General features: G+C 45.2%; 1 protein-coding gene across 2 annotated transcripts; it reads right to left on the bottom strand.

Annotated features, from left to right (window-relative positions):
• Window positions 1-6,342: 6,342 nt before the first annotated feature.
• MAF (MAF bZIP transcription factor) lies at window positions 6,343-18,454 on the bottom strand. 2 transcript variants are annotated; one of them, XM_050903910.1, is made up of 2 exons: window positions 16,894-18,454; window positions 6,343-6,391 (listed from the first exon to the last, which is right to left on the bottom strand). In XM_050903910.1, exons 1-2 carry the CDS (start codon window positions 17,973-17,975, stop codon window positions 6,358-6,360), a joined length of 1,116 nt encoding a protein of 371 aa, XP_050759867.1. In that variant the 5' UTR covers window positions 17,976-18,454; the 3' UTR covers window positions 6,343-6,357. The 2 variants fall into 2 exon arrangements, with proteins under 2 accessions (XP_050759867.1, XP_050759868.1); XM_050903911.1 differs by lacking the exon at window positions 6,343-6,391 and having other exon boundaries at window positions 14,687-17,465; window positions 17,580-18,454.
• Window positions 18,455-23,493: the final 5,039 nt, after the last annotated feature.

Here is a 23,493-nt window from a genome sequence, read left to right as displayed (position 1 = left end):
GATCCTGCCCAAGTGATACAGAGGCAAGCTGGAGCATCACCACGGAGCCCAGGGAAGCTACTCCTGCCTTGGCTTAGGTGGGACTGAGCAAACCTGGCCTTTGTTTTAGTTTCTTGCTTGCTTTTTACTAGCACAAGCCCTCTAGCACGGTTCTAAGCCCAGAGCCTCTCCATCAGCTCCCTCACACTCCTGAGCATTTACACCAGGTAATCAGGAGCAGAATTTGGTCCTAGGTGTCTACACTGGAGCTGAAATTGGGTAAATGGGTTGTTCCCATCCACACTTACAGCTGTTCCTGGCTAAAAGCTAAAACCACAGCCAGAAAATTGCAGGCAGGAAGGAGAAATGCCACAAGCGATTTTCCCCTCTCTAAAACACGCACCCCTCCTCAGGGAAACAGCCCTTCCTCTGGGAGACTCTGGATACACTACTGTGCACCCCTCTCCTTTACAGCCTGGCCTCGTTAATCATTTACACAGCTTCACACCTCCTTTCCTTAATTTAGCCTGGGCCTTAATCTTGGTGACTTTGGCGGGCTGGTCTGCATGCAGAAGGGCTGGGAAGCCTGGCTCTGGGACGTCAATAACCCAGCACAATGCCGCTGCACAACACCAAGCCAGCTATTTAATTACCTATCACCGCTAACAAAAGCTCTCTTTATTTTGATTAACTTTGAGGGAACAAGGTTCCCCACCATCAGAGTATGTTTAAATAATTACACAGTACAGACTAACATGCCTGGAAACACAAAAAGAAGGGGAGTAAGGAGACGGGAGAGAAGAAAGGGAAAATATAAGCTCAGCCTTACTTCCCAATTTAAACTAGGAATGACCTCAGGGTCAATTTTTCAGAGTATCTCAGATCAATTCAATTCTCACCTCTACTGCTTACCTGCTAGCAAATGAACTTACTGTGCCTTCCAATAGACAGAAATGACTAAAAGGAAATCACATTTAGCTGCATCTGAATAACCATGGTTATTAGATGAAGCGTGCAGAGGCAAAATTACCATTTCCCTTCTCCTTCTCCTCCTTGTGATTGTCATTCTCACCTCACTGGTGATTAAGATGTAGGATGCTCTCGCAGATTGTTAATTAGGTGTTAATATCTGCAAGGGGCCACAGCAAGCTCCTACACCTGAGGTCATTTCTCAGAAGTCAGGCTGTCTCCGGTGACAGTACCTGTAATTCCCATAGCTAGTTTGATTCCCACTCAACAGCTGGAGCTAGTGTTTCTTTCATGTCTGGTTTCATTTCCTATCTGAAATTATATGAGTGCTAATATCTTTATTATCTTTCCCGTAGAAGTGCAATGCTGGAGCATGGCACAGCGTGTTGTTCATAGGCTTTCTTTTTTTTTTTTTTTCCCCCACAGCATTTTCAAAACATTTCAAGCAAAAATCTTTATGGTTAGCAAATTTACAGCTGAGGACTCCATTATGGATCCGGACAGGTAGAAGGTAGGAGGGAAACAATAATAATTTGGGGATGGAAGAAAAGAAAAGCTGCACAACTGCTGAATGATAATGGCTTGAACCTTGGGAAATAAAGATAATGGCAGGAAGGGGAGGAATTACAAGGACAGCGTGACCTCTACATGTCTTGCAGGTGCACAAGAGTTATTCCATATGTGTGTGTGTACATACAGGTATTAAGGATACATTGTGTGTTTAAGAGAGAGAGGGGGCACAGAACTGAGGCATGTTTTTGCTTACATTTTGACTCATTCAAAATCAGGGTAAAGCTCAGCTATGTGCAATTCAGAAAATTACCAGCTCCCAAAGTACCCGATCTTTGTACTCATGGCCTGGTGTGCTTGGGAGACTAAATTCTCATCCCAGCAGAAATGGTGCCTGGGACTTGGGTGACACCAATGATTTCTCATCCTAGGGTATGAACTAAGGTGAATGACAAGTACTTCAATACACCAGCTTTCATTAAAAGGCTTCAAGGAACATTACAGCTATTTTTTAACTCCCACAAAAGCCTAGAAGGTAAGAATTAATTATCTAGGTTTATAACTGTGTAAACTGAGATATAAAGAGATCAACGGTAACAGACCTTTAGAAGAAACCTAAGATAACAAGTTTAAAGTGCTTCAGTATTTTGCTGAATCTAGAATCAAATAACTGGGTCAAAGTCTCACAAGTGAGTCAGACTGTAACTCCCAACTCCCGGTTTCTTCACTCTCTAAACATCGGGACTATATGTGGAAGCCTGAGAAGTAATTCTATATGTGGGATGTTAAATCGGTACTTTTCCTGTCTCATCAATCTCCTGTATTTTGGTACAGTGTGAATCATTTGGTAAGTGGCACAAATTAGAAAACCCAGAAGAGATGTTAAAAATATTTCAGGGGTTTTTTAGCACTTTTAACTTAAAATCCTCTATCAGAACTAAACAACAGCAAAAGCCACATCGCTGGAAAATATTTTAGAGCTTATTCTAAACACAGGGAAAACTATTAAATTTACATTGTGAGAAATTTGGGGGGAGTAAAAGCTGTCACATACGGCATGTACTTTCTCTTTGCTCATAAAGACTCAAGAGGTTTTCATACTTCATAGGAATGAGCTAGAAAGGAGTTTGAGACATAGTGAAGTTGTGCTTTTTAAAAATACTTGAGAACATTTTTTTACCTATGTAAAATGACCTGTAAATTGTACAAAATATGTTTGGGGAGAGAAAAGGAAGGGAGAGAGTTTACCATCCATTTTTTTAATCAAGAATAACATATTGCATCCCATTTGAAATAAAAGATTCTCATTTAGAGTTAATATAGCACATCTGCTTGAAAAATACATACAAGGCTCCCATTGACTGCAATGGGAAACTTGCCAATAATATTTCATGGAAGTTATCCTGATATCAGCTTTGGAAAATAAAGACATTTTGAAGAGAGCGCTAATTCAACAACGGGAAGTTAAAAATAACTCACGCATACACAAAGAAATTTGGTTGTTTTCACAGTTCTTCGCTTTAATTTTCAATTTTATCAAATGTATGGTCTGAGAATAAAACTTAAGTGATAAGGTCTAGTTTACAGTGAAGTCGGGCAGTTTGACATCACAGGCTGTTGCCATGAAAAGAAGAATGATGTCACAAACAACCGTCTGACTTGATTGCACATCAAAAATACACGTGAACAGTATGAGGATGCAAAAAGGTCTTGCACAAAACACAAATCTCTTTTAAAAATGCATGTGCGAATGCAGGAATAGCAGTGAAAAGTAAGTAAATGTATACTTTAAGAGTGCCATGATTTCCCCTGTGTGAAAGGTCTTAGAGGTAAACTGGAAAAGGAACAGAAAATATATTTCCGTTCTTTACTGCTCCTTATTCTCCCCTTAGTTTTAGGGCTCATCCATATGGGGAAATTATATAGTAAACTATACTGCAGTGCTATCCATTCCCTGGGTGGACACTCCTACTCTAGAGTAAGAGTGGATTTTCCTGGTTAATTTATTTTATTTGGAAAGCAGCTTAAGCTATATTGGGGGGGAAAAATCCACCCTTACTCCCGAATACGAACATCCATCCAGGGAATTCACAGCACAGCTACCGCGGTACGAGTTCAGATCTTGCTTTTTATTAGTATGACCTCCCCTGTAGACTTTCCCTTTGTGGTGGAAGTGTGGGCCCCAGGAATTCAACGGGGATTTTACCAAAGCCTGCAGTGGGGCCAGGAGCCCACCCGGGACCTTTCCTCTCACCTGAGATGTAGGTAGGATGCAGTTTAGATCCCAGGGTCCATCATTGCCGCATCCTGCCCTTGGAGCTCTACAAAAGTCCTTCAGAGCCTCTTTGAAAACTGAAACATTAAGTGTTACACACAGTGATAAAAACCACCAGATTTTTTTTCTCACACTTCATTTTTAAGAGAAAGCCTGACTACAGTTTTTTATGTCAGAACCAATTTCGACTTTCCAACATCATCACGCTGATCAGGAAATAATGAGAGGGATATTTTGTTCCTGTTGGTTCCATGATGTTGGAGGATGGAAAAGCTCTTCTGCACCAAACAAAATAATACACTGAAGGAGGACAAAATATACCTAGGGTTATGTATGTACGGTGAGGGACATTCGCTGGATCTGCTAGGAGATGGAATAGGCCAACACATGGCCCTTGGAAAATAACGGCTGCCTTGCAAAACACCACAATGTACCCTTGGTGGTATTTTACAGGATAGCAACTGATTTTGTTTTTGGTATAATAGCGTATATCATAAACACAAATTTCACCCTGCAGCGCTTACTCTGAAAACTCCCAGCAATCCCCCCAGGCTCGAGGGCATGGGGTGACACCACCGACTGAGCTCCACGAACCCTGCTGCCATCTGACCTGCGAGAGACATTATGGTGAGAACCTCTTAACCAGCAACCACCAAATATTCCAGTCACACTCATAAAATGAATTGCCTTGAAATGCTAAAAGTATGCCAGAAATAACATAATTCCTTCAAACGAGTCAAGTTAGTAAGTTAGACCACGGAGACTACTGTCCACTACTATAAACGTAGAGTCTTAAATTCCCCCAGCCAAACCACCTCCATTAATATCAAGTAAGCGCGCCTCCAGGCAGTGTGGAGGATTGGAGTTTTCATATCTAAGCTTATTATTCCTAATATCACAGAGACACTTCCCTGAATTGTCCTTCTCCTTCCCAAATTCCTCATCTGACCAGATGTCTTTCTCTCTCTTGCTTTCACCTGTCAATCATGTTCACAGCTGAAATTTGATTTCTCTCCCAACAGTAACCTTAGATGAAATATTACCATAGGGGTCAGAACTGTCTGAACCTTGCCATAAAAGTTTGTTAACTCTTTCGAGACCCGAGAGCTATTTGCTTACAAGTAATGGATTTTGCTGCTGGATTTTTTTTTTTTCTATAATATGTGAAAGCGTAACCACAAAATATTGGAAGGAAGGCAGAAGGAATTGTCCCAGAAAGCAGCAGGCTAAGCAAGTCCTGAGATCACAAGCGTCCATCAGGGAAAAAGCTTTTTTCTTTTTTATTATATGGACAACAAGAATGTATATCACTTATATTATTGATACAAATCTAATAGTCACATATGTAAATTATAGGAACTACGAAAGTTTTCCTATGGGATTATTGAAATTAGAACCGTTACACTAGGAACAAGGTGATGGAACATGTGCTGCACCTTTGCAATGAAAATACGTGCTTTATGTATTTACTTCAGCTGAATCACTACTTGGCTCTGTTCTTGCAAAAAGCGTATTTCACTTTAAGCTCTCACAAAAAACCAAGTCGTCTGGTTTCCCTCTCATTTACAGTGGTGAAACACAGAAAGAAATGCATTGCAGGCAAACCCCTGCCCGGGGTGTTCCTGGGGGAAGTGAGAGGAGCATCAGGCTCAAAATGAACCTCTTCTGGTGCTCCTTGAGAAACCTATTCGCGCAGCCTGTACACCAACAAAACCTCCTCTCGGTGCTATTTAATGTAGAGTCTAGAGCACCAAATACATCTTCCCCATCCTCACTCAAATTTTTAATAATAAAAAATAACAAATAATAATGAAGAATAAAACAAGCTTAATTCCATGAGCTAATAAAATTCAACTGCTTTCTAATAGCACATAACTGTTGATCAAAGTGCGGTAAGCTGTACGGTAGCCTGTGTTCTTAACTAAAATAGGAGGTTTCATAAAAAAATTCACACAGGAATCTGTCATTGCAACCTTGGTGCTCATTTAAGCTTCTTAGTATTTTTTTATAGTCAAGGTCAATAAAAATCAGATTCCACAGAAAAAATAAAGTGCCTGTTTGAGTCTAGCAGGGGAAGGGACTGAAAGTTTAATTCCCACATTTTCATTAGCAGCATATTTTTTAGTCAATGTTGACAGACTGAATGAACACGAATTTCCAGAGGAAAGCAGTGCTGTGAATTAAACTCTATTGTAATTTGTCAGTACAGAAGTCATCTAACACAGACTCATGATTTTCATCAAGATCTGAGGGAGATCTTCAGAAGACGCATCCTTAATCCCCGTAGCTGATGTCTGACCGCTAGCATTTGAAGAAAAAGAAAGAAAACATTTGCAAAGGATTATATATGAGTTGTGGGACACGGGAGAGCTGCCTGGCTGACAAAAGTACAAAGCCCCATCATTGCAAATGGTTCTTGTAGACACCTGAAAGCCAGTCTCATCCGAAAGCCCAGCAAACTGCACCACAGACTGTCACCAGCTCCCCAGGGTTGGACCAAAAAACGTCGTCTTAGCAGCAGAAAACAAAGCAGCGAAATTACCACCCCTGCTGAAATATGTCAAATTGCTAATGAAAATGAAAACATACCTTTTTTTTTTTTTGACCTCAGGTAACAGGGATTTTCACATCACCGTTGTAGATGATTCTCTCGGGTACCTAATTTAGTAAATATATTAAAATAAACCATTATTAAAAGGAATTTTTAACATTGTAAAACATGTCTGTTGTGCCACTATGGTACAGAATAGGACCTTTTATATTAAAATCCCAAATTAAATTTAGAAAGTCTCTTGTACTGTTTATTAACTGTGAGTGAGTGAAGAAGAAATTAACACAGTTTGAAGTGAAACATTTCTAGCTCACACATCTAGTCTTTACTTCACATTAATAACAGGAGACTCTTACTGACAAATTACCTTAAAAACACGTATTTTTTGCCTCACCAGTGAACATCAGCTTCTAAGACCTGAAAGCGTGTAGCTTTCTGTATTTCTTTCCTAATGATTGTTATTAGCTGCACTAATGTAATTGGCAAAATAATAATCAATTTTTGTACACACTCCATTATTTTCCAGACAGTAGTTTAATAACAAAAGCAGAGCTGTCATTTCTCCCTGCAGTTACTCACACTGTACAAATTCATCCTGTCAACACATATTTAAAATCTAATTTAAAAAAAAATTCAACATAGAGTGAATCTTTGTACAATAAGTGAGATAAGTCAGTGAGTCAATCCACATTTCTTAAATATGGATATTTTGTTGTGTCCCTTATAGTTAACTTTCTCTCCCTGAATGTGTAGACACAGGCATATACATATATTTTCTATAAACCGCCTGCAGGAATGCTTCAGTTCCATCCATTTATTGTAACCGTACAGCATAATCAGAGCACGGATAAAGCACAAGTCTGATCGGTTTGAATAAAAAAAAAAAGCAAGACAAACTATAGGCGCTTTTTCAGCATTTTGATTCCAGATCAGCTCTGCAGCTTTGAAAACAAAAGTCCGCTGCACGTTCGGTGCCAGCTGAATGATCCCTCTCCCACATCCCACCCAAAGGTGGGACAGGCGCATTGAAACGGTCCCCGCGTGCCACTGAAAGCAACGGTTCCTTTTTTTTTTTTGGTTTTCCTTTTCTTTTGGTTTTTTTCTGAGAAAGGGGACGGTGCTCCCTTAAATGCAATACTTGGCACACCGCCCGGGATCTCTTAAAGCAAATGACTCCCATAGACCTTTGGTGTCATTTTCCTCAAGATGACCTCTGCTTTTATGCCAATCGGTGAATCCATCCTGTTATTAATGCGTGGGGCAGAGAGGAATAGGTACTCAAGCCTCACACCTGAAAAGCATCCAGAAAGCGATGTGGTCAGCCTGCTTTTAGCAGTCTCAGCCTTTGCTGTGGCCATCCCTGCTGTAAAACCACAACCATTCAGCCACTTCACAGGAGACCTGAAACAGGATGGCACCAACCCGCTTTCACCGGCAAGGCGCATTGATTAATTTAGCGGCTTTATTTAACTATCAGTTTATTAATAAGGAAAGAGTCAAAGAAAGTAATACAGCGTGAAGACAGCCAGAGACACTAAGCAGATTTATTAATTTAAGAAGGCTGATCACTTTCCTTCATTTTATCTGATAGAGTTGGTGCGAGAGACTTATACTTCAATAAGTTTTCTACTTTATACTGTGCTATTTTAAAAGGATTTCACAATAAAGGAAGCTGAAAGACTGTGCACAGTCTGGAGACTGTATCTGGTGTGACATGAATATAGTATTTTAACCAGATTTAATCTTACAGTATTCCCTCCTCTACAATGACTTTGCAGGAGGAAACCCTACGGAAAGGAAAATCTGTTCATCCCACACCACAAAACACTGAATCGCATTGCAGGCTCCAGCAGCTCTTCCTACATATTAAAATGCTTTCATCAGGGAATTTCTAAGCAGTTAAGGGGGGTGGGGTGGGGGAGAGAAAAAAAAAAATACTAGGTCTTGTTTGGTTCACTTTCGGGCTCATTTTCATTGTCACTAACATGTCACTGCAACAGCTCCAAGTGCTTGAGGGAGCAGGAGCTGTTTGCAGTGGAGAGCACCACAGCTTTAGAAGCTGATACCAACAAATAAAACTGATTCTATCCCCATCCCCTTTAGCATCATGACAGCCCACTGTCAAGGCCTTGGCAAAAACTTTTGTTTCAAAATTGGAGAAGTGAGGTTCAGGCTGCAGGAAAGTGAATCTGCCCGCTTTCTTATAGAAAAGGGCTTTAAGCTGAATTGCATACACATTCTGAGATACATCCACTATGTCGACTTGGGAAACTCAGCCTCGGAAAGCACTGTTCTCCGTACTTCAGATTCTTTAAAAGCCATGAAATGTAAATACTGCCCCCCCATCTTGCTCCCTGCAGAGATCTCAGGGCCTGATCCAAAATGTCATTTAAAAGCTCCCTTTGATTGCAGTGGGGTTTAGATTAGTCTCCATGTGAGCGTAGGTGAAAAGAAAAAAGGAAGGAAAAAGAAAAGGAAGGAAAGGGGAAAAATGTAAGAACAAGAAAAGAGAAAGGAAGAAAGAGAAAGAGAAAGAGAAAGAGAAAGAGAAAGAGAAAGAGAAAGAGAAGAGAAGAGAGAAAAGAAAAGAAAAGAAAAGAGAAAAGAAAAGAAAAGAAAAGAAAAGAAAAGAAAAGAAAAGAAAAGAAAAGAAAAAAGAAAAGAAAAGAAAAGAAAAGAAAAGAAAAGAAAAGAAAAGAAAAGAAAAGAAAAGAAAAGAAAAGAAAAGAAAAGAAAAGAAAAGAAAAGAAAAGAAAAGAAAAGAAAAGAAAAGAAAAGAAAAGAGGAAAGGAGAAGACTGTGAACAAAATAACAGGTGAAGTGCTCTATGAACATACCTAGGGGACGGTCAGCCAGCTGAAGCCGCCTGGGTGACACACCGGAGCTAAGCTTTGGATGCACGGACGGATCCTTTAGTTACGCACAGACTCCCCTTTTGTTCCAGGAATTGAGTTTAGACACAAACAAACAAGCAAACAAACAAACAAAGGATGCTGCCCTCACCCTTCCCCGTCCCTCCTGGTCCCCGCCCGGGTCCCTGTTCCCCCCCCCCCCCCCGCCCCCGCACCTGGCTGTGGTGGGACCCCGGGGCTGGGGGCAGCCCCCCAACCCGTGTGTGTATGTGTGAGCACCTCCATCCCCCCCCGGCCCGGGGGATGCGTGTGCCCGGGGCCGGGGGCCGGGGAAGGCCTGTGCCCCGCGACGTGGCGGCCAAGCCGGCCTGGCCGGGGCGGTGCGCGGCGCAGCCCCTCGCCGGGCCCCGCCGCCCCGGTGCGACCCGCCCCGCCGCCCCCGGCCCCGCGGCTGCGGGCTACGGGTGTAGCCCGGGCTGCCCGCCGAGCCCCCCGCGGGTGCTGATGGAGAGCTCGTCGGGGGGAGAGGGGGGCTTTCCACCGTTATATAGACCCCCCCTCCCCGGCCCGGGTTATTTTCAAGCTGCTGGAAGCAGGGGTTTAAGCATCCGTGCCAGAATTCTCCCCAAATGTGCTGCTCTCCCTGGGCAGAGGCAGGTGCCAGGAGGGCAGCGGGGAGGCAAACGTGTGCCCCCATGGTCCTGGGCACCCTGCTCTCCCTGACACCCCGCAGCCCTCGGGAACACTCGAGTTTAACACCGAAAACCAAGGGATGAGGGGCAGGGAGATGCCAGAGCTCGCACTGAAATAGGGTGTTGAGCCTTAACGCCTCCGTACGCAGTCATTGACATTTCGGCTTTAACGAGGGACAAGCTGCTGAGAACATTTTTCAGGACTGTGCTTCTTTATGAATTAACAATTGAGAGCGGCAACCAGGGACACTCCATTCCCTACCCCCGCTGGAAACTTGAAGACACTGCTCGATTTGTTGTTTGCTGGGTATTTTTTTTTCTGCGTGGTGCAGAAACACCACTTCTAGCAAACTTCTGCTCTGGCTTTAATTCCCTCCATGCAAGACGTCTCATAGAGATGGATTAAAAAATAATAAAATAAAAAAGCAAAGGAAATCATGTCACAAAGTCCACAGGGCTTCAAACCAAGCAAGGAGAGAGGCAGGGCAATCTCCATCCTCGTAACTCACTGCACCACAACTACAGGCCTGCACACTTCACTGCTGCGTCGGAAGTGGCTCGGGTTTAAAAGCTAGACTTCGGGGAAAAAAAAGTGGGTACAGCAACAGCGAAAGAAAATTATCATTTCAGAGAGCGATAAGATACGGACGGCTTGCATCGGGGGCACTGAGACGTTATCACACTGTGCCAGGTCAACCTGATACGGTGGTAGATAGCTGGGGCTGGAGCTGGAGCTGCGTATCTGCCGTTACACCCGGCTACAGCCTCGCCGATCCCTGGCCTTTCGCTTTTCACTTGAAAAGTTAAGTCACATCCTGGACTATTTTTGCATCGTGTTGGCTTAGAGCTCACAAATCTGAATGCACTCAGCCCTCAGAGAGTGACAAATGTTATTCTCGGTCCTCCCCCACAATTTCAGGCAGTCAAGAATTAGATGCGGCAGAGTGTACAGTATTTTAATCTATTGATTTGTATCTGCTGTGCCCAAAAAATTCATTAGAGGAGCCTTAAAAGTGTGAAGTGGTTGAGTGCTCAGCTCCCTCCCAAAAAGATGAATTCTCTCAACAGCCGCTCACCTCTGCCACATCCCGGGGTATGCTACCTCGTGTTATTCATACCAAGACCTGCACTTAAAACAAGTATCTGAAGCATTTGACTACAGACAGCTCGAGTGTGTGTGTGTGTGTACAAGCAGGATTGTTTTTTGTCCCGGCTGAGCAAACAAAATCTATCCTACTCTCCATAGCTACCCCTGGAATGCCCAAGCCTCATGGCAGCCGCTCGCAACACAGCAATTTGGAAAGAGGGAGGGAAGAAAGTTTATCGAAAAATCTTAATTCCTAACACTGAAGTATGTAGGATTATCTTTTTTTTCCTGTGTGAAATTTTAAATTCAGCCATCTGAACAGGTGTCAGAAACAGTGGGTCCATTTAGCTCCTCTGATGATCGGAGTAATAAATATAGAGGATTTCCTTTCAATGCAGCACATGCTGAAATGACACCAATGTAGTTCTGGCATCTGAGCAGATAATTCTGATATATGCATCATTTCCTCCCTAAATCCAGGAAGCAGCTACACTCTCTATCTGATATTAGTATATTATGTCAAATAGAAATTGGTATTAAAATTATGAATGATTCTAGATCAAGAACTTCCTACACACTACGCAGAGGGAGGGGGAGGAAACAGCTGCGCAAAAGCTTTCGGAAAGGAAAGGAAAAAAAGAGCTGGGAAAGTTCATTTTTTAAACTAAAAATTTGCTGCCATGTTTCGCGTGGGGGTAGTTTTCAAGTGGCATTTTGATTCAGCGCAGGTATTTTTGTTTTAAAAGGGTGAAGAAGACTTTCTAATAAATAGAAGCTCTCACCGCTCCATTTGCAAATGGGTGATTCTCGCACAGCGCCTGCCCAGCGGTGGCGAGAAATTGTTCAAGAAATAAATATACACTGGTGTGACTGGGATATTTCCCTCCCTTCTCCCCTCTGTTTTTTTAGGATGCAGTCTGGGATGACATTTCTCGAGCACGGAAACCGCTGCAGCACAAACACAAAAACACTCTTGGACTCTACTCAGCAGAAGCCCGGAGGTCGAGCAGAGGGTTATGTTTCATTTTAGGGGGGGAAAATAAGAAAGGCTTAAGTGTAAGGTGGGATGGGGAGGGAGGAGGGGGCTGAGCCGCGGTGCACACCATTTCCCAGCCAGCAAAGGACCACTCTCCATGCACGTATCTCCCGGCACCGGTCACATGAAAGTTCTTTGTAATATAGTTAATAAATGGGACAGCACTATAGGACTATGGGAGAAATAGGATGTTGTTAGTGATGGGGAGATTAAGACCACGCATGCCTTTTGACACACGATTGCCCAGCTTGGGCAGCATTCCCCCTGCTTTAGCCAGAGAAGTACCTGCGGGAGAACAGTGGGAGCCTGCTCCCCTTTGAAATCCCTGGGGATTGTACCTCCGAGCTCAATGGGAGCAGGATTGAGGCCAGAGTCAAGCGAGAGCGTGATTAATGAATGTAGGTTATTCAGAGCAGAGCAGTTCCAATTAGTCCTCAGCAAGCAGTCCTGCGGCAAAGGTGGGCGCTCCCCTGCAATGATTCATACAGCGAACCCCAATACTCGCTTTGCTTTAGTGAACATTAAAAAGTGCATCTATTTTTTTTCCCCTTCAGTTGGGCAATTGGCATGTTTCAGGCTGAAATTCAAGTGCAGCCTAAGGAAGGCTGCATTTTTTTTTATTTGCAAAGCAAGATTGCTATGTGTCATAATGATGCCAAACTGGGAGAGAGCCTTTTTTCCCTCTCAGGTTGGGTGTGTGACGGGAATTTTCCCTTTTGCACTCAGTTTATTTCTAGGAAGGATTTCTCTTATCGCTGTTCAAACAGGGTGGGTTTTTTTTTTCCTCTGAGAAAGAAGACACTTCAGGGAGGCAGCAGTGCTCCCCTTGCTCTGCACTACTCAGTCGATTCACACCACTTTTAAAATCCTAGTGCCTGCTCCTAACTTCGCCTGCGAGGAAACCCAGAGCAGCAGAGGGGTGCGAGGATGAGGCTGGACCAGCAGTGGGTCCCACTCCGGGGGCCTGGGGCTCCACGCTCCCTTGGGGGCTGCAGCGCCGCTTCGGCGGGGGCTTTGCCGAGGAGAGGCCTCGTCCCTTCCCTTCCTTAGGGCAGGGCTGCTTCGGGAGCTCTCAGCAGGGGCAGCAGCGAAGCCTCTAAGTGACCCCCTGCGAAAAAACCTGGGCATCAGTAAAGGCTCAGCCAGGGCAGGGGAGGTGGGAGAAGAAGTAAAAAGCAGCCCTGTCTTTATGAGAGGAGATAATTCTCTGCTCGGCCAATAGCAACCAGTTTACCCACAGATTACACATTAACCAGAAAATGGAACTCGAATTAACCAGAATCTGGAGCTTGAACCATTACTCAAACCCTGGTGCAACAGCAGGTCAGATGCCAAAGGGCAGGTTGGTGCCCCGGCACTGGGGAGGGGTGAGGCGCAGCATCGGCATCAGGGACCACAGCCACCGACACCCGCTGTCACGCACGGCGGGGCCGGGTGTCCATCCCCTCCAGAGGGACCTCAGCAGGAGCAGGTTGACCTCCAGTAGCACCCAGTGCCCACTGACTCAGGCTCTCGTGGGTGCAGGTGCCGCGAGGGGGCTCAGGGCCACATCCTGACCTCAGCACACAGGGCAGGATGGGGTCCGAGATGTGGGCTGGTCCAGCCGGGCAGAGGAACGGCAACAGGTCCTCTCCTTTCAGTGCCAGCAGCGCCCGGGAGGGATGACCTTACAGCTGGGAAGAAGTAAGGACCAACAGCAGGGGGGGAAAATATAAAGGGAAAAAAAAGTGCTGGGTTTATGAGCCTGGGTCTGGAGATAAAACCTCCATCCTGGAGCGGCTGGAGCATCCTTCAGAGAGGCCTCCACTTCTCAAATAAACTGGGCAGATAATCCCATTCAAAGAGTGGGAGGGGGCTCTGCAAATGGACCCTGGAGGCTCTCGGGAAGGTGGCTTTAAACGAAAAGGGGCGAGGGTTTGAGGAGCCTTTTCGAAGTCGAAATGCCCTTTGACATGGAGAACTGCAGTGAAGAGGGGCTTGGAGACCTGAACATTTCTAGCACATTAACCTTTGGATTGATTGTTTAGGACAAATAACTCTCAAAACTTGGAGGAAGTCCTTTGAATTTTTTTTTCCTCTGCTCCTCAGTTCTCTCTGGGCTTTCTAAGGCCTGTAGCAAAAAAAAAAAAAAAAAAGAAAAAAAAGAAAAAAGAAAAAAAAAGAAAACCACAGGGCAAATGAAAGGGGGGGGGGGGGGGGCGCAAAGAAAAGAAAAAAAGGAGGCAGTATGGACCCAAATGGCAACAAATCTTTCAATCTAGCATTAAGCGGCTCTGTGACAAGCCAAGCCTGATGCGGTGTCATCTCTTACTAGAGACAGGCATGCTTTGCTGGGATCAGATGGTAAGAGGATGTGAAGTCTTCCCTTTCACTTCACTCCATCATAAAACAATCAAAATATAGGGCTGTATCATGTCATCAGGTTTTTAAGCAGACCTCCCCTTTGAGATCTCCTAAAACCTGGTGGGATGATCTGAGTCACTGAAACTGAGCTCATTGCAATACTGAGAAGTCGAAGCAGCACCTGAAAGCTCACATTTTTCATCTACCTGAAAGATAACTTGATTTCTAGCGGGCGACAATTTTCCATTTTACATGAAGCTATCCTTTTCCTTCTCCCCTCCTGAATATTATTGAGTCCAGCTCTTGTATCAGCATCACCCCTTCGCCAGGCAGTACGCTGAAGTACTGCTCTCGGAGTTATTGAACTTTAAACTACAGACTAAGAAACTGAGTACGGAATCAAAAAAATGCAGTTTATTATTGTAGATTATTCTCTCTTTTGATATAACCATAGAGTCGAAAATGAAAGAAAAGCACATAGGAACATCACACGTGGTTAGTTAGTAACTCAAGATATAAAACAATTTTGCACAGCAAAATATGTAAAAGAAAAAGTAACTGACAAGATTTTTTTATATTTATTGTGGTAAGATTTACTTTCCATTTTTTTTTAAAAGACAGGATATCAGTCCCTGAAAATAAAATTTACTGATTATTGCCTTTAAAACTGTGGAATTTTTGAAGTTACAGAAAATCCAGTTCTGCACCACAATACAACTGTAAAAAAATCTGCATCATTTTAAAACTGTGCAGTAATGCCATCTTTATAACTGCATAAATTGTATTAGCGTTCTAAACAGGTTCATAATTTTTTTTTTGTTTTTGTATTATATGCTTGCAGGTTATATCTTAGTGCAATTCAGTCCCAAATACTTCAATTTTGAAAAAAAAAAAAAAAACAAAACCAACCCATACATTTTGAATGTAAAATACCCCTATAGATATAAACAGGGGTGCCTCCCCCTTTTAATACTTTGGTTTTCAAATACAGTCAGTGGTATAGCAAGGACTACATATACCCAACTTATATTTAAGTTGCAAGCACATGCTGCATAAACTACTTTTTAAAACAGTCCCGTTGCAAATTCTACCCCCCTTTACATCACGACAGTAAACAATTTAGTGCATCAATCTTTAAAAAAAAATCTACATCTAAACAGACCTAACTCTTTCGAATTTATCTATAACATTCCTTTATCTGTAGCATACATTTTAACTGGGCTAACAGATGACAGAAACTAGAATTAAATTATATACTAGGAACCCAGAGCATTCCACATTTGACAATGACCAAATGCAAAAGGAAAAAAAAATGGGGCAGATCATTTAAAATTAATTTTTAGACTGTTTTAGGCAACAGCATGGTTTCAATGTCCCCCCCAAGTGGGATGTGAATTTTGTTTTTGAACATCTTTCCAAAGTTCTTTTTGTGGTTTTTTTGTGATTTTTTTTTGCCACATTAGGTTATCAAAATCCATTCTGGCAGGTTTTTTGACAGGGAATGCTTCAGTGCATTTAAAAGGAAGTCTGAAGTTTTGAGTAACTCAAAGCAGTTTTAGAGCAGATGCAAACTTTAATGGGGAGGAAGAGGAGGAGGAAGATCAAAGGTTGCACTTTTTTGCTTTCAACCCAAAAAAGTGATGAGGCAATAAAACAAAAGGATGAATGCCATGCCATAATAGTCTCCAAAAGTCCATTTCCAAGCAAAAGAAAAAAAAAATAATTATACCGTACATGACCAGCATGCAGGGTTTTTTATTAATATAATGTCTCTTTTTCATAGTCTTTCGAAACAGTTATAGTTCATTGTTGCTAAGACAAAATAGCAAGCGTAATGCATGAGATGAGTATGGGATTCTAATGGCAGACTAAAGTCTCACGTTTGGCAGATTAAGGCCAAAACTCACATGAACACACCGAAGGTTGATGCAGGCTTGATTTTGGCAGGTTGATCTAGGCATATCTCTAGTTTTGCACAACAACGCTAAAAACTGATGGAACTCAGCAAGCTGGAGTCTAAAAATTTCACATTGTTTTTGTATTTTTTTGTTTTTGTTTTGGTTTTTTTTATTTTTTTTATTTTATTTTTCTTTTTGCAAAGCTCAAATCTCATATGAAGAACTCAGGATGGCAAAAAAAAAAAAATCTGACTTTTTTGGACACAGCAAGCTCAAAAGAAAAAAAAAACCTCATGAACTTAAAAATATATATATAATGTGGATGGCAGGTCTCAAAGAAGAGCAAGCTTCATATGAAGAACTGAGTTGGTGGCGAGTTGGATCTTTTAAATTTAATAAAAAAAACCACAACAGCAAGCCCCCACAAAAATAAAAAAATAATAATAATAATAAACAGAAAAGGAACTCATGTAGAACTTTAGGTTGGCCAACACGGAGCCAGCCCACCTTAAAAAGAAAAAAAAAAGCAAAAGAAAAACAAAAACCAACCCAAAAAACAACTTTGTTTTAAAATCGTTTTGAGTTTAAAAAAAAAAAAAAGTAATAGAAGGTGGCAAGCTGGGTTGTCGCTCTAGCAAAGCCCCCAACAACAACTCACACGGAGAACTTTTAGTTAAGGTGGCAAGGCTGTGGGAACTCACATGAAAAACTCTGGAGAGGAAGGGTTGTCGCTGCTGGATCCGTTTTCTCTGAAGCCATTGCTGACCAGCTTCTCGTATTTTTCCTTGTAGGCGTCCCTCTCCCGGACCAGCCTGGAGATCTCCTGCTTTAGGTGCTCCACTTGCTGCAGCAGCTGGTTCTTCTCCGACTCCAGGACGTGCCGCTGCTGGACCCTCTTGAAGCGGCAGGACTGGGCATAGCCCCTGTTTTTGAGGGTCCTCCTCTTCTGCTTCAGCCGGATCACCTCTTCCTTGCTGACGCCCCGCAGCTGCCGGTTGAGCTCCCGCACCGACATGGTCACCAGCTGCTCGTCGGAGAAGCGGTCGTCGAAGTGGAGGCCGCCGCCGCCGCCGCCGCCGCCGCCGCCGTGGTGCGGGTGGTGCAGCCCCCCGGCGCCGCCGCCGCCGCCGCCGCCGCCGCCGGAGCCGGCGGCCGAGGAGGCGGAGGAGGGCGGCGCGCTGCCCGGCGCCGCGGCGTGGGGGTGCCCGCCGCCGCCGCCGCCGCCGCCGTGGTGCGGGTGGTGGTGGTGGTGGTGGTAGTGGGGCGCGCCGCCCTGCGCCGCCGCCGCGGCGATCACCGCCGACACCACGGCGGCCGCCGAGCCCATCTCCTCGGCCGGCACGGAGCCGCCGGCGCCGGCGGCCGCGGCCAGCTGCTGCCCTCTAGCATAGCCATCGAAGGCGCCGGGCAGCGGGTGGTGGCTGCTGTTGATCAGCGCCTCCACCGCGTCCTCGGGGCTGAAGCCCAGCGCCTCCGGGTTGAGCTGCTGCGGGTAGCCCGTCATCCAGTAGTAGTCTTCCAGGTGGGTCTTCTGGTCGGTGCCGGAGCCGGGGCTGGGCGCCGAGAAGCTGGGGGACGGGGGCACCGAGCTGCAGGGCGTGCTCATCGGGGTGGAAGAGAGCGATCCCCCGGCGATCAAGCGGCCGCACTGGCTGATAATGCGATCGGTCTCCACCGGCTCCTTTTTCACTTCAAACTTCATCAGATCGAAGTCATTAACATATTCCATGGCCAGGGGACTGGTGGGCAGGTCGGAGCTGCTCATTGCCAGTTCTGATGCCATCCTTTTGCTGCTGACAGTCCTCCAGAAAGGGTGCGCTCCGGGAGCGAGGGGACTGCTCTGAGTTGCCACCGGGTGAGCCAGCTTGATTTTTGGCGAGCTCCGCTCCGCTCCGCGCTCTCCTGCCTCTGCCTCTCGCCACGGCCCCTCGCAGCCTCCGCTCCAATTCGCCCCGGCTGCTCTCGCTCCCGCTCCGCGTTATCCTTTGCAGAGTCTCCGCTGCCGCTGATGCATCAGAGCGAGGGGCTCTTGCTATTCGCCTTTTGCATAAAGGTTTTTTTTTTTTCCTCCTCTCTCCCTCCCTTCTCTCTCTCCTCTCTCTCTCTTTTGCAGCTTGCAAACTGCAGCTGGAAGTGTTAGCTGGTGTTGTTGCGAGTAAATTTTTTGTTGTTGTTGTTGCTGGTTTGTTTTGTTTTGTTATTTTTAACACTTCATGGTGCCTTTCCTCTGGGCTTTCGCATGCAAAGTGCAGAGCGAGAAGAGAGGTTCATCGGGGAAGGGAGGAGGGAAAAGAGAGCGAAGACAAAAAAAAAAAAATCAAAGTCGATATCGCAACCAAAATAATAATAATAATAATAGTTAAAAAAAAGAGAGAGAGGAAAAAAAAAACTCGACCCCAAAGCTACAGCAAGAAGATGAAAAATATTTTAAAGGTTTCATCCAGCAGGAGAGTTTAAAAGCATTGCTGAGTTTTATAGCGCTCCTGACGTCAAATGGGAAATTGACTCGGCGGCCGGACCAATGGGCTGCCGCCATCCCAGCCCTCATTAGCATAATAGTATAGAAACAAGGAAACTTTTCGGAGCTGTCAATCAGGGCCCCATCAGCTGACTGTCAGCTGGGGAGCGCCTTAACCCCTTCCTGCCCGCCGCCTCCCGCCGGACTTACCGGGTAAGCGAGTGCGGGACGGGGACGCGGCGGGGGCCGCTCCTCCTGCCCCGCCCCGCTCCGCTCCCCTCCGCTCCGCTCCGCCGTCGCGCCGGGACGGCCCCGGCCGCCGCACTCCCCGCGGCCGTGCGCGCCTTCGCGCGAGCGCCCTGCCCCGGGGCGGGGTGCCCGGGAGCTGCCCCCGCCCGGGCGGGCGGTGCGGGCACCTGAGGGCGCGGGGGAGCTCTCTCCGGCCGGGGAGGCGGGGGAGCGGCGGGCGCAGTGCCCCGCCGGGGACGCGGCAGCGCGGCGCCGCCTCCGGGGCCGCTCGCAGCGCGGGGCTCCGCCGCGCCGGGCGCGGATACCTGCCGCCGGCCCGGCCCGGCCCGGCCCTTCCCTTCCCCCGTGCCGGTGCCGGGTCACTCGCTCCGCTCCGCGCCGCTCCGCTCCCCCGCGGCGCCCCTGTCATTTATCTGTTATTTTTTTACCGGGACGGGGCATCGATTCCGCCATTCCCCCACCCCGCCAAGAGGTGCGAAAGCCCTGCAAGTTTGCAAGCCCCGCGCCCGCCCCCGCCGCGCTTGGCCTGCTGGCCCGGCCTAATTAATTTAATACATTTAGAACTAATTGTATTTACTTTAGCCTCCCCTCCCGCCCCCCCGCCCCCCCTCCGGGAGGGGGATGGGGATGGGGCCGGGGGGGGGGGGGGGGGGGGGGTGGGCCGTGGAAGCGGCGAGCGGGCTGGACGCGGAGCGACGGATCGGCTCGGTTTAAACCTCGACAGCGCCATCTCTCGTCGAAAGGTCAGTGCCGAGGCGGTCCCCGGCCGGTGCGGAGCCGCGGGAGCCGGGCCGGGCCGGGCCGGGCCCCGCCGTCGGGGCGGTGGCCGCCCCCGCAGCAGCCGCGGTCCCCGCCCGGCCCCGGCGCGGCTCGGCCCGTCCGCACCCGCGGCCCCCCGCCGCGGGCCGGGGAAACCCGCAGCCTCCGGGGCTGCCAGGCTCGATTTTCCGACCGGGCTTTATGGGAATATCGATAGAATTAAAGTTAGTTGTAATTCCGTGATAAATGAGATGTCTCTAGTAAGTAAGATTAAGTGCAGTGCTATAAAGTTGTTTATCTGAAAAGTAATTCTCAGAAACCTGACTTCTGACACTTGGTCATATATTAAACCAGCTTCTTGAACATTGTACTTCAAATCCTCCCTTCTCCCCTTGCCCGGTCCCTTCCCCCTCGGAGTTTGCTATTTATAACTGCACGCAGGGTATTACTTTGTAGGTGCGGGCAAGTCTCTGGGTAATTTTTCACCGACTGTGAAAATCATCATTTGCAATAGCCAAAGAATCTCTGCTTAGGAAATAGTACTTGGCTAGTGGATTTACGAATGGATAACATCTTCTGACTATGCCATTATCAGTGTGAGTGCCAGTACTAACATCTGAAAGTCATACAGTATGTACTGTTCCTGGCAGCTAAAAAGGTAGGGCATACTGCAAATATAGGAAGATAACTACATCTAGAAGTGGTCATAGAGGCAATTCTGTAAAGCTAAAAATGCTACCAACATTGCTAACAAAATTTAAAATACAGTTCTGCACGGTCCCGAAACACACCCGCACACACAGAGCCGCGGACATCTGCTAGCTTTATCTTACAGATTGCGATTCATGACAAAGTTAATACAACATAACTACTCGGGCTGGCTTTCCTATTTCTTCACGCCGTTGGAATCAACAAAACTTCCAGGCTCACAGCATAAATCCCCCCAGGACAGTCCAATTCCCTGGATTTGTTTTTTCCCTGAGCAAGATGAATGTGGTACTGTATATCACTTAACATGCTCATCTATGAGAGACATAAAATGTGTGCTAATATTTTTAAATGAAAAGGTTATTGCTTTTCAGAATGTACAATTGTAGTATTTCACTTGCCTGTTTGATAGATGGCTGTGGAAATGTGGCTCCAGCCCCATAAAATAGTTTGTTTGGACGTGAGGATCCAAAGTGCTACATTTGCAAACGAGTAAATTTCCTGAGTAAACTCTGAACTCTAGACAAAGAGTATGAAATTGTGTGAGCTAATGGAGACCATTTCTTAATTGATACCAATGTAAGTAAGTGCTGCAAATTAATTGAAGCTCTGACCTACCAGAACAGCAAGTAAAATTATTAGTTGTACAATATTGTTCTTATGTGATTGTTACACAGAACTGCTGCACCAGAATGTCTCTACTGTTCAGCCCAGCAGAGAAAAAAAGATTATTAGCAATTTTTGGATAACCTTCAGAAGCAACATTCTCCTCCCTACACTATATAATTCTCATTTTAGTAGTATTTTTCTTTATTATTTGGCTATTCACAATGGGTGTCTAAACATTTACAGTCCTCTATTAACAGTGTTTCTTCCATAACAATCACACACTTTCATTTCAATTAGAGCTATTCAGTCTTCAGTTTTTCCACAATTATCGCAGGCCAATTCCCCCAGACTGCTCCCTTTTCCCAGCACTGTTTGTAACAATCCTGCCCTGAGCCAGGCAGAGGGAAAACTCCAGCGTCCCTCTCATAGCCTCTTGCTCCGGTTTGTTTTTAAGCATCTCTGTTCGACGACCTAACGTGGAGCCCTGCTTGCTCCCAGTTTGCTGCTGACCTGGTTCATAAGCCTTCAAACTGATGTATATTTATTGTGGGAGAGTTTTCTGACAAATTGCGCAGGAGGACGTGAAACATTAACTCCAAAGACACTCGGATCGCCCTGCATTGGGACGAGCATGCCAGCAGCGTATGCAAGAACTGCCATCGCTGAAGTGTGCGTGCGTGTGTGTGTATCTAACACAGAAGATTCAGCAGAAGCGAACGTGCAGGTTATGAGTTATATGGACTCGGAGTGTAATTTGTTATAACTTAAACACATATCAAGACCAACACATTAAGTACAGTTACTGCTCCTTTTGTTTATCTAGTGTCTTATTTTATGGTGCAGAACTAAACAGTGTCCGCTGAATTTAACTATGAAACCAGCCAAATTGATTTCAGAAAGACTTCTTCAGAGTAACAGAGTGATAAGGCATAAACTGCTCCTAGGTGCAGTGCTAGATAAATCCTTTTAACAGTCTTCAGATCAGTTAACAGGGTAAGTAAATCACATATCACTGTTAGCAGATTTATGGGAGAGAATTAATAGAATCAAACGAGATAATCTGGTAGGGATAAAATTGCTGAGGAAACAGTCCTGCCTTATATTGGAGGGTATGAAACAACAGCCCGATTACTGGGAGTCGTTATGGATTGATGAATCATGAGCTAAATCATCATAAGAGTAATTCAGTATTTATTAATTCTTTTCTCTTTAAACAACTCACAGACACAAATAAAAGCCTCTCTCTCTTTGAAGACACATTCTTTATATATTTTTATTGGATGTAATTTACTATTTGCATTACCTGTATTTACTTCATAATTGAACATTTTGCATTCAAATTTATGTAATGCATTATGCTTGAGAATATATTTCTCCCTTATTAGCATAAATAGTCACTTACCTCATGAATTACTAACAAAGTTTATCTGAAAATATAGGTATATTTTTTATTAAGTGGAACACAAACATATGTACAATAAATTCTGATTTGCCAGTAGTGTTACAGAAACACAGAACAACCCTGTATCGGAGAAGAGGGAGAAGAAGCAGCAGCGAAGAAGCAGAACCAATTACTATGTGTATATATGTGACAATAATGTCTTCTGTCAATGTTGTGTTTATTTTTAATAAAGAATGAGTGACTCAAAGGTTTACTTTAGAAGGAGCAGATGAAAAAGGATCTCCACAGTGAATTTCTTCTCTCTGTTCCCCCAGTACTTTCCGATGGACTTGGCTAACTGAGGCTGTGCCACTGCAGTCTTTGCTCCGGCCGAGTTCCTGCTGAACTGGTGCATGCCATGAATGTATGCTGCTCTGAACTCACTTTCTCAAACATTTCTCTCTTTCCCCTAATCCTGTTTTTATGCTTGGCTTTAAATCCAAATAGTCAATATAATTTAGGCCCATTGTGCATTATTAACGCAACCTTACTTACGCAGAGAAAACCCCAACCCTATCGACTTCAAGAACTGCAGGATTGAATCCTTGATCCCATTGAAACCAATGACAAAACTTGTATTGATTTCAGTGGAAGCAGGATTGGGTCCTTGATATTTGCAATCTGTTTATGTCAGAGGGCTGGCGCTTCAAGAAATGAAAGACATGAGCAGATCTGCTGGCAGGAAACCAGGTCTGCTCCCCAACATTCAAAGGCAAAATTACCAGTTAACTTGTGGTGGATCTCCTTTACGCTCAGGTTTTATCATTGTGATACTGTGTGCTAGGATGCCTGTATATTTTGTCTGGACGCATAAAGCCAGTCCTCCTGGGAGCATTCAAATGAGCGCATCTATAAATGTAGTGCAGCAAAATGAGCTACTTTTGCCACTCTCGCTTTTCCCGAGCCTGGTACGATCCATTTCTGTGACGACAGTTTTCTGCCCCATACGCATCTGATGCTGCTCTTTTATTTTAAGGCTGAGAAAATCTTCCCTTTAAACTCACGCTGAGCATCAAATTGGACTCCACTTGCAGCTGAACATCTTGGCTGTCTCTTCCTTTCCTCCATCAGCTCCAG

This window comes from Gymnogyps californianus, chromosome 12 (genome assembly GCF_018139145.2).
Source record: "Gymnogyps californianus isolate 813 chromosome 12, ASM1813914v2, whole genome shotgun sequence".
Lineage (NCBI taxonomy): Eukaryota > Metazoa > Chordata > Aves > Accipitriformes > Cathartidae > Gymnogyps > Gymnogyps californianus.
Note: the sequence above shows the minus strand (reverse complement) of the source record. Positions and strands in the feature narration are given on the sequence as shown.

Excerpts from the sequence above, each read along its gene's own strand:
- MAF (XM_050903910.1), bottom strand. The coding sequence starts at position 17,975 with ATGGCATCAGAACTGGCAATGAGCAGCTCCGACCTGCCCACCAGTCCC. Across the intron at positions 6,392-16,893 it reads TCCTCTCCAGAGTTTTTCAT|GTACCCGAGAGAATCATCTA; the intron begins GTGAGTTCCCAC and ends TTACTAAATTAG.